The sequence below is a fragment of the Cnephaeus nilssonii genome, assembly GCF_951640355.1.
Source record: "Cnephaeus nilssonii genome assembly, chromosome: 20".
In the NCBI taxonomy this organism is placed as follows: Eukaryota; Metazoa; Chordata; class Mammalia; order Chiroptera; family Vespertilionidae; genus Cnephaeus; species Cnephaeus nilssonii.
The window spans coordinates 38318201-38333704 of record NC_137091.1 but is presented as its reverse complement, the minus strand read 5'-3'; the positions used below and the strand labels follow the sequence as shown (position 1 = coordinate 38333704).

At 47.9% G+C, this 15504-nt stretch overlaps 1 protein-coding gene across 4 annotated transcripts in view; it reads left to right on the top strand.

The window, feature by feature from the left end:
• NUMBL (NUMB like endocytic adaptor protein) overlaps positions 1-15504 on the top strand; it is a 32168-nt gene that overhangs the window by 4565 nt on the left and 12099 nt on the right. For all 4 annotated transcript variants that reach the window (XM_079800440.1, XM_079800438.1, XM_079800441.1 and 1 more), the window contains exons 3-6: positions 1361-1500; positions 2974-3048; positions 3137-3211; positions 5072-5212. In XM_079800440.1, the coding sequence (XP_079656566.1) occupies positions 1375-1500; positions 2974-3048; positions 3137-3211; positions 5072-5212 (417 nt within the window). In that variant the 5' untranslated portion in view covers positions 1361-1374. The remainder of the gene's footprint in view (positions 1-1360; positions 1501-2973; positions 3049-3136; positions 3212-5071; positions 5213-15504) is intronic.

The window sequence follows — 15504 nt, the reverse complement described above, 5'->3', positions numbered from 1 at the left end:
CCACATAGTCACGTCCTCATAAATAACAGTCACAAACAACCCTCAAAGGCAACAACCTCACGGGTGCATACTGGCACATCCTCAGAACAACACTCATGGACCCAATTCTGCAACAACCACATGCTCTGACACAGACATACCTTCCCAAACAACAGCTGCCGTCTGGGACATAGACGTGGTCTCTTGGGTAACGGTCATACATATACTGTCAGAGGCAGCAGTCACCAATGACAATGGCCACACCCTCATGCAGACACACAGTTCAAAGACACCAGCTTCTTGCCCAGAGACACATACTCACAGGCGACATGCCCTAACACGCACTCACAACCACTCTCACACCTAGATCCCCTTCAGCACCCGTCTTGGAGGACCTGCACTGACAGACAACAACCACACTCTTGGACGTAGATCCCCGCATGGCCAGCCTGCACAGACACATCCTCTAGGAAACAGCCATTCTCAGACCCACGTCCTTCTGTACAGCCGTCGGAAATACACACACTCACAATAGTTGCAGGCTCTGCTCTAGACCCCCTCACAGACACCATTCAGGAACACCACCTGCGTACTTGCTTGCGCACACACACAGTCCCCATCTGCTGGTGCTCTGTCCTCGGTGTGCCTTCGCCCTCTTCCTGGGACTGCCACGATGGCTTGTCAGTCAGTGAAGACTGTCTTAGTAGCTGGCCCCCTCCACCCTCATCCCTACCTCTGACAGTCCCAGGTGCACACTGCCCCAGGGTCTCCTGCCTTAGACGAGACACAGTTGTTAGAGGGGTGGTATCTCTGGGGCACAGAGACCAGCCCTTGTTCTCCATACCCTCTGCCTTGGCTCTGGACCTCAATCCCTGGACCTTCTAAGGCCCCCACACACTGGACCCAAGCTGCACGCATGGGACCCATGCAACTCCCAACTCCTGTTCCCTCTGACCACCTCACCCCCTGACCTCATGCCCCTAAAGCCATTGACCTCATGACCCCTGGCTCCATGCCCTGTAATCCCGGGACCTTCCAATGCCTTGACTTGCCATGACTTTGGATCCTCATGATTCTAGACGGTCACATCCCCAATCTCTAGACCCCTCAAAGCGGTGACCGCTGTCCCAGACCTCCCTATCTCTTAGCTCCATGTCTTCTGACTCTTGCACGCCCCTGCCTTACAGCACCCCCTTTCCCTGTCACTGCTGCTGGTCCTAGTTCCCGGGTCATGGCCTCCTAACCTAGTGACCCCCCCTAAACCTACTCCCTTGTTATCTCACCCCTTGCTCCCTGAGCTCTGTGTCCATCCTCCTTGAGCCCCATGCTGCTGACCCTGGCGCCCCTGGCCCTTGACCCACTCCCTGTCCTGTGTCAGCAGACGGGGCTGGCACCATGAACAAGTTAAGGCAGAGCTTGCGGCGGCGGAAGCCAGCCTACATGCCTGAGGCGTCTCGCCCGCACCAGTGGCAGGCAGACGAGGACGCGGTGCGCAAGGGCACGTGCAGCTTCCCAGTGCGGGTGAGTGAGCGGGGCGCGGGCGGGGGCGGGGCGCATGCGTGTCCCAGTTGGGTGAGGAGGTTCTGTCCTGTGTGGCGGAGGCAGCGCATCCACAGAGAACTGTGGAGCCTGCCGAAGCGTGACCCTCCTGCCTGAGTCCTTCAGAGTCGGGAGTAAAACCCTAGCCCTGGCTGGTGCTGTGCAGTTGTAGGGGCACCAAAAGGTCCCTGGTTGGATTCCCCGTGGGTTGTCTGCTAGATCCCCAGTAGGGGGCGTGTAGGAGGCAGCAGGTGGATGTTTCTCACATCCATGTTTTTCTGTCTCTCTTTCTCCCTCCCTCTCTCACTAAAATCAATGAAAACATATTTTTTTAAAAACTACACACATTCTCTTGGACCAGGAAAATGATACCTGGGGGAGGTCATGCCTGGGTCACCCCATTTTGTGGGAGCTCACAATTTCCAGCGGGCACTGGAGAGTCACAAGGATTTTGTGGCGTTTTCAAATCCTTCTGTGACCCTTTACAACCCACACTACACATTTATATATATATTTTATTGATTTGATTACAGAGAGGAAGAGAGAGGGATAGAGAGTTAGAAACATCGATGATAGAGAAACATCGACCAGCTGCCTCTTGCACACCCCCTACTGGGGATGTGCCCGCAACCAAGGTACATGCCCTTGACCGGAATCGAACCTGGGACCCTTCAGTCCGCAGGGCGACACTCTATCCACTGAGCCAAACCGGTTTCGGCCCACACTACACATTTATAAGGGAGACAGCAGGTTCTTGGTCCATTCCCCTAGATCAGTGATGGGCAACCTTTTGAGCTTGGTGTGTCAAACTTCGCCAAAAAACTGAGCATAACTCGGGTAGTGTGTCACTTTGAGGAAAAAACTAACTCCAAGACTCTAGTCGCAAATGTTTCATCCTCAGGAGCAGCAAATGTTTCATCCTCGGCATGCGGCCGCGTGTCATCAGAAATGGCTACGCGTGTCAGTGCTGACACACGTGTCATAGGTTCGCCATCACTGCCCTAGATGCAGACCACTGGGCGGAATGGGAAATGCTGGTGGGAGTGAGGAAGGGAAGGCAGCCAATCAATGGTGTGTTACTAAATTGCAGCTGTGGGCAACTGTGCTTAATGCCCCTGGGGACTCTGGGAAGTAGAGCCATCTACCCATAAGGGGAGGGAGGTAGAGCATGTGTACCCCAAATCCCATCAGGTATTGCTGGGGCCAGTCCTCGGGCTCAGATGCAGATGCTGGCACTCAGGACAAGAATGATGTTGTTAGGCCCAGGGATAGAGGCAGGATGGGAATACACTCTCGGTGTGTTTGGGATGGGAATGCGGTGCCCATCTTGTAGAGTTGAGGTGCAGAGTAAATGAGTTAATACATATGTTGTGCTTAGGACATTGTGTAGTGCATCGCGGCTGCTCAGGGAACACTAGGAATTATTGATTACTCTGCTTATTTCCTCCCTCCAAGTACCTGGGTCACGTGGAGGTGGAGGAGTCCAGGGGGATGCACGTGTGTGAGGATGCTGTGAAGAAGCTGAAGGCGGTGAGTGAGGGGCTGGCGCAGCGAGGGGGCAAGGTCAGACCCGAAGAGGCAGCCCTCATCCGGCCCTCTGTTCTCACCTCCCCCCCAGATGGGCCGCAAGTCCGTGAAGTCGGTCCTGTGGGTGTCAGCCGATGGGCTCCGAGTGGTGGATGACAAGACCAAGGTAGGAGGTCTTTAGGGTTAGGAGAGGGCACTGGGGGGCCCCCTCTCCTCATCCTGCTCAAATGGGGCTGAGGATGCGTTCCCACCCACCTCTAGCATGTCCCTCCCTCAGGGACCTTTTAGACCATGTGATCCTGCAACATCATGGCACACCCCAGTCGTAATTCAAGATTGAGTCCTGCGGTTATTTGTGAGCTGGCATAGATGGTGGGTAAGAGCACAGACTGTGGAGTAGCAGCCTCAGCTCTGATCCCAGCTCACCCACTTACCTGCTGGGTGACCCTGGGTATGAGATGTTACCCTTCTGTGCCTCAATTATGCCATCTGTAAAACGGGGATAATAAAGACCCTGCCATTACCTGAGAAAGTGGATCACACAGTTTAAAACTGTGCCTATGTCAAATGAAAAATAATACCGATTGGTTGTTTTGTCACCAAAAAGGATTTATTGGGGAAAGGGAAAGGGTTGCAACCCAGTGCACACAGACAAAAGAAGCCATATGCACACACTGGCCTGCATGCCAAGATGGAGGGGTATTTATAGAAGGGAAGAGGAAGTTAAGGGAAGAAGTTAGAATATAGAGCTTTACTATAAACACTAGAGGCCCGGTGCACAAAATTTGTGCACAGGTGGGGTCCCTAGGCCTGGCTGGTGAAGAGGGCCAGGCCAATCGGGGCCCAAAGGCCCTGGCAGGGTCAGGAGAGGAGGCAACGGTTGCCGGGCTGGGCGTGGAAGGAATGGACACCTAACGCCGACACCTCCCCCCTTCCTCTTTCCCTCACCGCCTGCCGCCACTTCAGCGGGCGGCTGGCTGATTGGGGCCTGCCAGCCCGGGGGAGAGACAGGGCATGGGAGGTTGGCCACCAGCCCTGAGGAGGGAGCCGGCCTTGGCCTCGCTGGGAAAGGGGCCATGTCTGCCGCCACCCACCCCCAGTTCCCCTTCCCAGCCCGGGGTGCCATCGCCTGATGAGGCCTGTTGGCCAGGTGGGGGTGGGAGGGGCAGGGAGGAACCGTGGGAGGTTGGCCAGCGGGGGGAGGTTGGCTGTGGGAGCGCACTGACCACAAAGGGGCATCTCCTGTGTTGAGCGTCTGCCCCCTGGTGGTCAGTGCGTGTCATAGCGACCTGCCGTTCTGGTTGCTTAGGCTTTTATATGTATAGATAGGGTTCTCCCATGTAGGGTTCTTGTGATTACATAGAGTGTGAGAACTTCCATAAGCCCTCGCTCCTCCTGTAGGCCCTCCCAACTAAGTATATTTGCTTAAAGCTGCTATTGGTCTTTATCACCTGGTACAGCGTAAGTGTTCAGATCAATGAATGTTAGCTGTTATGTGTTTGTTGTCGGTCTACCCAGCCAGAGAGGCGTGCCATGGGGCCAGGATCTGGGTGTCTGTTTGCTCACTTTTGAATTCCCTGCCTCCAGCCGGAGACACCAGAGGAGGCAGCCAGCACACGATGAGAGTTAGTTTAATGGCAGAGCAGTATGGACAACCTCGCACAGGCAGCCCCTCAGCCTGAAATACGGTTCCCTGCTTTTTGCTTCTAGAAAGCGTTCCCTGACTCCACCCCCCAGATATATCCAAGTTGGGTCAGGCACCTCCTCTTGGCTCCTGCAAGCCCCTGTGCCTTCCCCATCCCTCTGCCTGTACCTCCCTCATTACAGCCTGGGTTCTCTCCTGGTGATGGGTCGGGTTCTGCCATAAGCTGGGAGCCCCATGCCGGTAGGGTCCACGACAGAATGCACAGTGCCTGCCCGGTGCCTACCCCAGTCAGAATGGGCTACAGAGCAGACACTAAGGGAATGTTGAAGGAATACATGAAAGACAGTTCACATTCTTCTCGGCCTCCCCGGCCCCTCCCAGGACCTGCTGGTGGATCAGACCATCGAAAAGGTCTCCTTTTGTGCTCCTGACCGCAACCTGGACAAGGCTTTCTCTTACATCTGCCGTGATGGGACCACCCGCCGCTGGATCTGCCACTGTTTCCTGGCACTCAAGGACTCCGTGAGTATCGCCAGAGCCCAACGCCTGCTGACTCCTCTCCCAGTCCCCGGCATTCCAGCCCCTTCCCGGGCCTGCCATTCACCTCTCCTCTCCAGGCCTGGTGTCCCCGTCCAGAACAGGGGCTGTACTCAGAGCTCCTAACTGAGAGGATATTGAAGACGTGAGGAGGTTAATACGCAGGATTTAGAATAATGACTGGCACATGGGAAACACTCAGGAAAACACTGGTTACCATCCTCCTTCTTATCAGTAGTTCTTCATGTGTCTCTGACTTTTCTAACTGAGGACCATATACATACATGTGCACTCCTTGTCCAGCTCCATGAATTTTTGTTTATGGATAAGCCCCACCCAGGTCAAGTGTGGGGTTTCCTACCCCCAGCCGGCTCCCTCAGGCCCTTCTCAAACAATATCCCTTCCCCACTCTTCCTTCAGCCTTGATTCATTCTCCCTGTGTTTCTTTATATTTTGGGGGGGGGTCAAGGTCCCCTCTGAGAATCAGATGAAAGCATCAAATGGGCTGTTTTCTCAGTAGTGTTCTCTCTGAGGCTTGTAGCAGAAAACCCGCAGATACCAGTGATTTCAGTGAGATGGAAGTTTCCTTCTGTTTCCTGGGAAAGACCCAGAGGCAGGCAAGGCAGCACTGGTGTGGCTCCCCTCCACTCAGCAGGCCGCAGCTCCTTTTATCCTGTTGCTGAAGGAGGGCTCCACTCCCTGACCCAGGATGGATGCGCACGCTCCAGCCTTCACATCCCCCTCCGACCGCAGCATGGAGAGGCGCACGAAGAGGGCATGTCCTCTCCTTTGAGGGAGCTGCGTGTCATTTCTAATTGCATCCCACTGGTCAGAACCTAGTCACATGGACATCCCTGCCTGCAAAAGACAGTGGGAAGTAGAGTCTTTATTCTGCCCTGTCCCCTGGACCCCGAATTCAGTCCCCCACCCAACTTGGCAGGAAGCCACGATCTCAGCCTCCTACATCAGCCAGTTCTTTGGTTGCTGGCAATAGAAACCAATCTGGCTAACTTAAGCCTAAAATAAAATTCTTGGAAGGCTATGGGAATCTCACAAAATCGAAGGGCCGTCAGAGCAGTAAGTAACAGAAGGGCAGGGAGCAGGACATCCTGGGGACGCGGCAACAGGGGACAGGTCCTTCAGGGAACCATTGTGAGGTGAACCCAACTCCCACAGCTTTGGGTTCACATTCTGATGAGAGGGCATGGGGTTGCCTGGCTTGGGCCACCATCTTCCCCTTGGCCAGGGGAAGGGAGGGCACCCAGGTTGCTTTACCCAGTGTCGTAAAGGAGTTCCCCAAAGGGGATTCTTGGGTAAACTGGACAAGTAAAATAACGCCTGTACCTTGCAGATCTTAGCCATCTCCACTCAACGATTCCTTCATATTGAGAAATTCCCACTGCAGAGAGCTCTGAGCCCCCGAAACGAGTCAATACCCAGATTTCCTCACACACACAATTTTAGACCTGAAACCAGGAGTACAGAAAACAAATTTGAGGGTGTCAGTATTGATTCGTCAGTACTAACTGGGGCTGGTACTGCCAGGGACTAGCATGGAGATATTTGAAATGCAGAGCCCATAGCAAGGGCTATTTCCGGAGAAATAGCGGAGTAGTTGTATCAGTTATCTGTTGTGCATAAAGAATTTCTCCAAAATGTAGCGACTTAAGATATCAATCACTTATTGTGCCTCACGTTTCTGTAGGTGAGGAGTTTGGGAAAGGCTCAGCTGAGTAGATCTGCCTCCAGGACCTCACACAGTGGCACCAGGTGGTGTGTGGAGCTGTAGCACCAGGAGACCGGCCAGACGTCGCTCTCTTCCTGTAGTCACAGGGTCTCTCTACAGGGTCTCTCCGGCATGGAGGCTTCAGAAAGCTGGATTTCTGTCTTTTTTTTTTCTTTTTTTAATATATTTTATTGATTTTTTTACAGAGAGGAAGGGAGAGGGATAGACAGTTAGAAACATCGATGAGAGAGAAGCATCGATCAGCTGCCTCCTGCACACCCCCCACCAGGGATGTGCCCGCAACCAAAGCACATGCCCCTGACCAGAATTGAACCTGGGACCCTTGAGTCCGCAGACCGACGCTCTATCCAGTGAGCCAAACCGGCTAGGGCCAGAAAGCTGGATTTCTTACACAATGGCCCAGGGCTCCAAAACAAGGGGGGGCGGAGTGGGGGAGTCGGGGAGAGGGAGAGAAACTGCTTCAGCGCAAGCACTAGCCAGGAGGAAGCCGAGTTGCCTTTCTGGACTTGTTCTTGGAAACCATAGCATTGCTTCCAGGTTGCTCTCTGTGTCCAGACAGTCACAGAGGTCTTCCCAGATCAGAGGAGAGAACACAGGCCTCACCTCTGACGGGGTAATTGCAGGGTCTGGAAGGGCAGGTGGGGCCAGAAATTTGTTGCAACTGTTTGTTTGTTTTTGAATACACGGCCATCTGCTTAGTGTGGATTTGGTGTCAAACCACCTCGCTTTGGGACCGTAGGCACAAGTGAGCCCTCTCCAGGACTCAGTTTTGTCCTTTATAGAACGGGGGGGTCGTGGCAGCACCTCCTCACAGGTTCGTTGGGGACGCTTTCTCAGTACGGCCACACACAGAAAGTTCTAAACAGAATCCTATCTAATAAAATAGTAATATGCAAATTGACCGCACCTTCGCTAAGCCCAAGCCACGCCCACCAGCCAATCAGGGCGAGTATGCAAATTACCCAACAAAGATGGCGGTTAATTTGCATATGCTGAGGGAGGGAGGAGTGAAGACTGAAGACAACTTAGAAGGAAGAGGGAGGAAAAGTGGAAAGCAAGGTGGCTGCCAGAGGGAAAGCCCAGGCGGGGCGGGGCGGGGCGGGGCAGGGCGGAGCGGGCGGCAGCAGTGCGCTGGTGCAGGCATGGCGGCCGCAATGGCGGCGGCAGCGGCAGCGGCAGCATACGCGGCCCCAGCGGCCGCTTGCAGGATTCTTCCTGCAAATGGGCTACTAGTCTTGTAATAAGTGGCCAGTAAATAGGAACAGTGGCTGTCGTCTGAAAAGGAGTCAGGGATGAGAATCAAAGCAAGGGCAGGGCCATCTCCTCTGGGTAGAGTGTGGCCTTGGGCGAATCCTTCCCGCCTCTGAGCTTCCGGTTATAAACAATAAGCAGTGGAATTCCCAGGATTCCCCAAGTTTAATTCTTTTTAGGTGAAATTTACATTAATAATTTTCCATTCAGTGGCACTTAGTACATTCACAATGCCGTTTAACCATCACTTCTATCTAGTTCCAAACATTTTCATCACTCAAAGAGACCTCATACCCAGGAAGCAGTTACTCCCTGCAACACCCCTCCCACTCCCCCCTCCCTGCCCCGTCACACACAGTAAGCCTCTGGCAACCTCTAATCTGCTTTCTATCTCTGAATTTACTTATTCTAGACATTTCGTACAAATTGTATCATGCAGTACATGGTCTTTTGTGTCTGGCTTCTTTCAGTTAGCATTGTTTATAGGGTTCATCCTTATTGTTTGTTTGTTTTTTTGTGTTTTTTTTTGTTTTATTTTATTTTATTATATTTTATTCATTTTTTACAGAGAGGAAGGAAGAGGGATAGAGAGCTAGAAACATCGATGAGAGAGAAACATCGACCAGCTGCCTCCTGCACACCCCCTACCAGGCATGTGCCCGCAACCAATGTACATGCCCTTGACCGGAATCGAACCCGGGACCCTTCAGTCCGCAGACTGACGCTCTATCCACTGAGCCAAAACGGTTTCGGCTGTTTTTTTGTTTTTTAAAAATGTATTTTATTGATTTTTTACAGATAGGAAGGGAGAGGGATAGAGAGTTAGAAACATCGATGAGAGAGAACCATCCATCAGCTGCCTCCTGCACACCCCCTACTGGGGATGTGCCCACAACCAAGGTACATGCCCTTGACCGGAATTGAACCTGTACCCTTCAGTCAGCAGGCCAACGCTCTCTCCACTGAGCCAAACCAATCAGGGCATTGTCTTTTGGTTGAATAATATTCCATTGTATGGATTAGCTACATTTTGTTTATCTGTTCGTCCATTGATGGAAATTTGGGTTGTGTCCACCTTTGGGCTCTTGTAAATAGTGCTGCTATGGACATTTGTGTGCAAGTATTTGTTTGAGAACCTCTTTATCATTTTGGGGGGGTATATACCTAGGACTGGAATTACTGGGTCACAGAGTAAACTTATGTCTAACTATTTGAGGAATTACCAAATTGTTTTCCACCGTGACTGCACTATTTTACATTCCTGCTAACAATGTACAAGATTTCTAATTTCTCCACATCCTCATCGACACTTATTTTTAATTTTTTGTATTATAGCCATCCTAGTAGGTACGAAGTAGTTATCTCATTGAGATTTTGATTTGCATTTCCCGAATGACTAATGATGTTGAGTATCTTTTCATGTGTTTATTGGACATTTGTTTACCTTCTTTGGAGAAATGTCTTTTCAAATTCTTTACCCATTTTTTAATTGTATTTTTTTTTATTTTGTTAATCCTCACTGAGGATATTTTTCCATTAACTTTTAGAGAGATAGTGGAAAGGAGGGGGTGAGACAGGGAGAAACATCGATGTGAGAGAGACACATCGATTGGTTGCCTCCCACATGCGCCCTCATCATGGCCCGGGATCAAGCCACAACTGGTATGGGACCCTTTAGTCTGCAGGCTGACGCTCTATCCACTGAGCCAAACTGGCTACAGCTAAATGAAATTATTTTCTTAGTTTCACTTTTAGATTCTTCACTGCTAGTGTAAAGAGGTATAACTGATTTTTGTCACTCTTGTGTCCTGCAAATTTGCTGAATTCATTTATTAACACTAATAATTTGTGGATTCTTTAGGACTTTTTACATTCAAGATCATGTTATCTGCAAATAGAGATGATTTTACTTCTCCCTTTCCAATTTGGATGCCTTTTATTTCTTTTTCTTGTCTAATTACTCTGGCTAGCACTTCCAGTATAGTGTTAAATAGAAGAGATGAAATGGGCATTTTTGTGTTGTCCTGATCCTAGGGAAAAACTTTCAATCTTTTACCATTGAGTATGATTCTGTGACTTTTTCATAAATGTCCTTTGTCAAGTCGAGGAAGTTCCCATCTATTCCAAGTTTGTTGAGTGTTTTTTATCATGAAAGTGTTGAATTTTGTCAAATGCTTTATCTGCATCAAACAAGATGATCATGTGGGTTTTTTTCTTCATTCTATTAGTGTATATATTACATTGATTGATTTTCATGTGTTGAACCAACCTTGCATTCCTGGGATAAATCTTTTTTTTTTTTCCTGGGATAAATCTTACTTGGTCATGGTGCATAATCGTTTTAATACACTTCTGGTATTTTAATACACCTGCTAGTATTTTGTTGAGGATTTTTGTCCCCAAGTTTAACTTTAAGAGGTGGCTGAGCATCTTGATTAGGAAAGAGAAGTCTGACAGATACCATGAGAATCCTAATTCTGCCATTCATTATGATAGGTGTATTAACTGAGCTGCAGTTTCTTCATCTGCAAAACAGGTTCATTAGAGTGCGCACCTAACCCTGGCCAGTGTTCTCAGTGGTTAGAGCGTCGGCTCGCATACCATGGGGTCATGAGTTCAATTCCCAGTCAAGGGGACGTACCTGGGTTGCAGGTTCAATCCCTGGCCCTGGTTGGAGAGTGTGTGGAAGGCAACCAATCTATATGTTTATCTCACATCAATGTTTCTCTCCCTATCCTTCTCCTCTCCCTTCCTCCCTTCCACTCTCTCTAAAAGTCAATGGAAGAAATATCCTCAGGTGAGGAGGGTGGGGATTAACAACATCAACAAAAAAAGAGTGTATACCTCCTGGCATTGTTATGAGGATTTCATAAAAGGATGCAAGTCAGGGCTCAGCCTGGGCTGGATACATTTACGCTGATGATCATGTGGTGGTTCTCTGTGCTGCTCACCTTGCATATATTAGTTTACCTAATTCTTGCAGTAACCCTGTGAAGTAGGTGCTGTTAGCAAGCATCTCATTTTACAGATAAAGAGGCTCAGGCACTGAGAATGAAGTGATACTCTTTTTTTTTTTAAATATATTTTATTGATTTTTTACAGAGAGGAAGGGAGAGGGATAGAGAGTTAGAAACATCGATGAGAGAGAAACATCGATCAGCTGCCTCCTGCACACCTCCTACTGGGGATGTGCCCACAACCAAGGTACATGCCCTTGACCGGAATCGAACCTGGGACCCTTCAGTCCACAGGCCGACGCTCTATCCACTGAGCCAAACCAGTTAGGGCAGAAGTGATACTCTTGAGACCACACAGCTGGGAAGTGGAAGCCAGCATCAATCCAGGCTGTCTGGCCTTGGAGCTTCTCAAGTAGACACTCAGGAAATAGTGACTGCAGTGTTTTACTCAAGCACGCAGCAAAGTCAAAAGACTTATACAGTAACCAGTCACCTGTACACATACCACCTAGATCCTGCCATTTACATTTGCCTTTGTCACTCTATTGCCTATCTGTTCATTTCATTTTTGATGCATTTTATTTATTTTTTTAAATACATTTTTATTGATTTCAGAGAGGAAGAGAGGGAGAGAGAGATAGAAACATCAATGATGAGAGACAATCATTGATTGGCTGCCTCTTGCACGCCCCCTACTGGGGATCGAGCCCACAACCCGGGCATGTGCCCTTAACTGGAATCGAACCCAGGACCCTTCACTCCTCAGGCTAACACTCTATCCACTGAGCCAAACCAGCTAGAGCTCATTTTTGATGCATTTTAAAGTTGCAGATACCTGAACACTTCCCCCATACTTCAGCATGCATACCATTAAGTAGAATTCATATTTTTCCAGCTCTTTTTTAAAGTGAAATAGCTACTTATTCAGCCTCTTGTCATGACAAAATGTTTTGAGGGTATACTGCTGTATGAGCACACCCTCTTAACAGGCAAAATTGTACATCAAATTATATTACATGTTACCTGAGTATATAAAAATGCAAAGTGAAAATGATTTCAGTTCCTTTTAACATTACTAGTAACCAATTCAGCAGGAGATATGAGACACAAAATCTTAGTGAAATGACACAGAAAAAGCAATAATGCAATTTTCACGTAAATTTAACTTGTCATAATTTGTTATGAATATACAAAGGCAATCTTTTAACATGTTATATTTGCTAAGATTCTGGCAACAGCTTTATGTAACAAGACAGAGCATACCAGGCCTGCCACTCAGCTTGTGAATGATGTCTCAGCTTCAATATGAAGCTATTAAAGAAAAACCCACAACCTAAAACCTGCTTTTCACATGCTAAATATCTTGGCAAGAATGCCGTTAAGTGCAGTAAGGAATTTAAGATAGCAAGAATTAAAGTTAATAAAAGTTAACCATCACAACTTAAATAAAATTCATGCAAAAAAATAACTATTACTATATAAAAAATTTCCTGACTGGTTAAAACTTAACAGTATAAAACATGCACTTTAAAATCTTTAGCTATTTGCCAGAACCGGTTTGGCTCAGTGGATAGAGCATCGGACTGCGGACTGAAAGGTCCCAGGTTCGATTCCGGTCAAGGGCATGTACCTTGGTTGTGTGCACATCCCCAGTGGGGGGTGTGCAGGAGGCAGCTGATCGATGTTTCTCTCTCATCGATGTTTCTGACTTTCTGTCCCTCTCCCTTCCTCTCTGTAAAAAATCAATAAAATAAATTTAAAAAAAAAGAATACCATTTTAAAAAAAAATCTTTAGCTATTAAGTTAAAAAAGTACCAGTGTCTAGGTCCTGACCAAGTTAGTAGGTTGTAGCGTCTTCCCGATGTGCTAAGGTTTTGGGTTCGGTTCCCAGTCAGAGCACACAGGAGTCAACCAATGCATGCATAAATAAGTGGAACAACCAGTCTCTCTCTCTCTCTCTCTCTCTCTCTCTCTCTCTCTCTCTCTCTCTCTCTCTCTCTCTCTCTCTCTCTCTCTCTCTCTTCTCCAAAGCCAAAGTGTAGTCAAAATTAATTCAAATGTTATAACACATTCTAATGCTAAAATTCCTTCAGTATTTATTGAATTAGAGGTAAATCCCAGAGCTTCTGGGGCTTTCTTATGCTGTAAAAGGCTGTTTCTCTGGTTCACTCGTGACAGAGACCAAGGATGTCACTAAGCTGGGTGAAGCACCAGACTGCTGTACCCAGCTCTGACCTCCCGAAGCATGGCTACTGTGTCCCCAGAAACAGGCGGTGTGAGGATAAAAGGCAGTTACAGAAATAGCAAACCACTACCACCCAACCCTAAAAACTCCCTCCCCAGGTAAATAAAAGTATACAAGGTGAAAAAAATTAAAAGACGCTTATCTACAGAGTAAGGATTTTGAAATGACAATGTAATCCCTACTTCAGAAATGTTAACTGAAATCACCCGCTCAATTCTGTTTACATGTTAATAGTGTGTCCAGACTAGATTTCTGTTGATTTGTCATTAGACTAGAGGACCAGTGCACAGATTCGTGCACCAGTGGGGTCCCTTGGCCTGGCCTGCACTCTCTCGTAATCCAGGACCCCTTGGGTGATGTGGGAGGCCTGGTGCACAGATTCGGCCTGATCCCCGTAGGCCAGGCTAAGGGACCCCACCAGTGCACGAATCCATGCACCGGGCTGGTTTCAGCCCGATCCCTGCAGGCCAGGCCGAGGGATCCCAGCAGTGCCTGAATCTGCACCGGACCTCTAGTGTGCATATAAGATCTTTGGTTAACTTCTTTCCACCCTCCCCCTCCCCCCTTCCCTCTGAGATTCATCAGTCTGTTCCATGTTTCCATGCCTGTGTGTTGAGCATCTGCCCCCTGGTGGTCAGTGCGCTAACGGTAGAATGGTCACTTGGGCTTTTATATATATATAGATACTTCTTGTCAAAATATTAGCTTATTCCCAAATATCAGTCACTAGGTATGACTGCAGTGCATTATCTCCCAGAGTTATTAGGAAATAGAAGAGAAAAAGACAGATATTCAAGCCCCTGGCAACTTTTATGACCCTTTCACATGGCAACGTCTGAGTGGCTACAGAACAGTCCAGGAATAATTCTAAAAAACAAAAAAATTTATGCATGTTGGTAGATACGTTACAATTCTCACAGTTGAAATTTCCTCAGACATTACACTTTCTTTATAAGGGAATCCTGATTTTTCTCTTTTTTAAAAAATTAAATCTTTATTGTTGAAAGTATCACATATGTCCCCCTTTTTCTCCCATTGACCCCTTCTAGCCAACCCCTGCACCACCACCCCCTCCACACACACACACCTCACGCCTTGCATGCCTGAAGTAAATCCCACTTGGTCATGGTGTATGATCTTTTTAATATATTGCTGGATCTGATTTGCTATGCTAATATTTTGTTGAGGATTTCAGCATCTATGTTCATCAGGGATGTTGGCCTGTAATTCTCTTTCTTTGCAATGTCTTTATCTGACTCTGGAATTAGGATAATGCTGGCCTCATAAAAAGAGCTTGGAAGTGTTCCTTCCTCTTGGATTTTTTGGAATTGTTTGAGAAGTATAGGTGTTAGTTCTCTTTGAATGTTTGGTAAAACTCCCCTGTGAAGCAATCCAGACCAGGTCATTTGTTTTCCGGGAGTTTTTGGATTACTGCTTCTATTTCCTCTGTTGTTATTGGCCCATTCAGGTTTTCTGATTCTTCCTGATTCAGTTTTGGGAGATTGTACTTTTCTAGGAATTTGTCCATTTCATCCATATTGTCCAGCTTGTTGGCATATAGTTGTTCATAGTATTTCCTTACAATCCTTTGTATTTCTGTGGTGTCAGTGGTTACTTCTCTGCTTTCTTTTCTAATTTTATTTTATTTTTTGGTCCACTATCTTTGTTTCTTTTTTTAAAATATATTTTTATTGACTTCAGAGAGGAAGGGAGAGGGAGAGAGAGATAGAAACATCAATGATGAGAGAGAATCATTGATTGGCTGTCTCCTGCACGCCCCCTACTGGGGATTGAGACCACAACCCGGGCATGTGCCCTTGACTGGAATAGAACCCGGGACCATTTAGTCCACAGGCTGACGTGCTATCCACTGAGCCAAACCAGCTAGGGCTCTCTTTGTTTCTTGATGAGTCTGGCTAACGGCTCATCAATCTTGTTTATCTTTTCAAAGAGCCAGCTCTTGGGTTCATTGATTTTTTTGTGTTGTTTTTTTAGTCTCTATGTCATTTATTTCTGCTCTAATCTTTATTAGTTCCTTCCTTCTACTTACTCTGGGCTTTGCCTGTTCTCTTTCTAA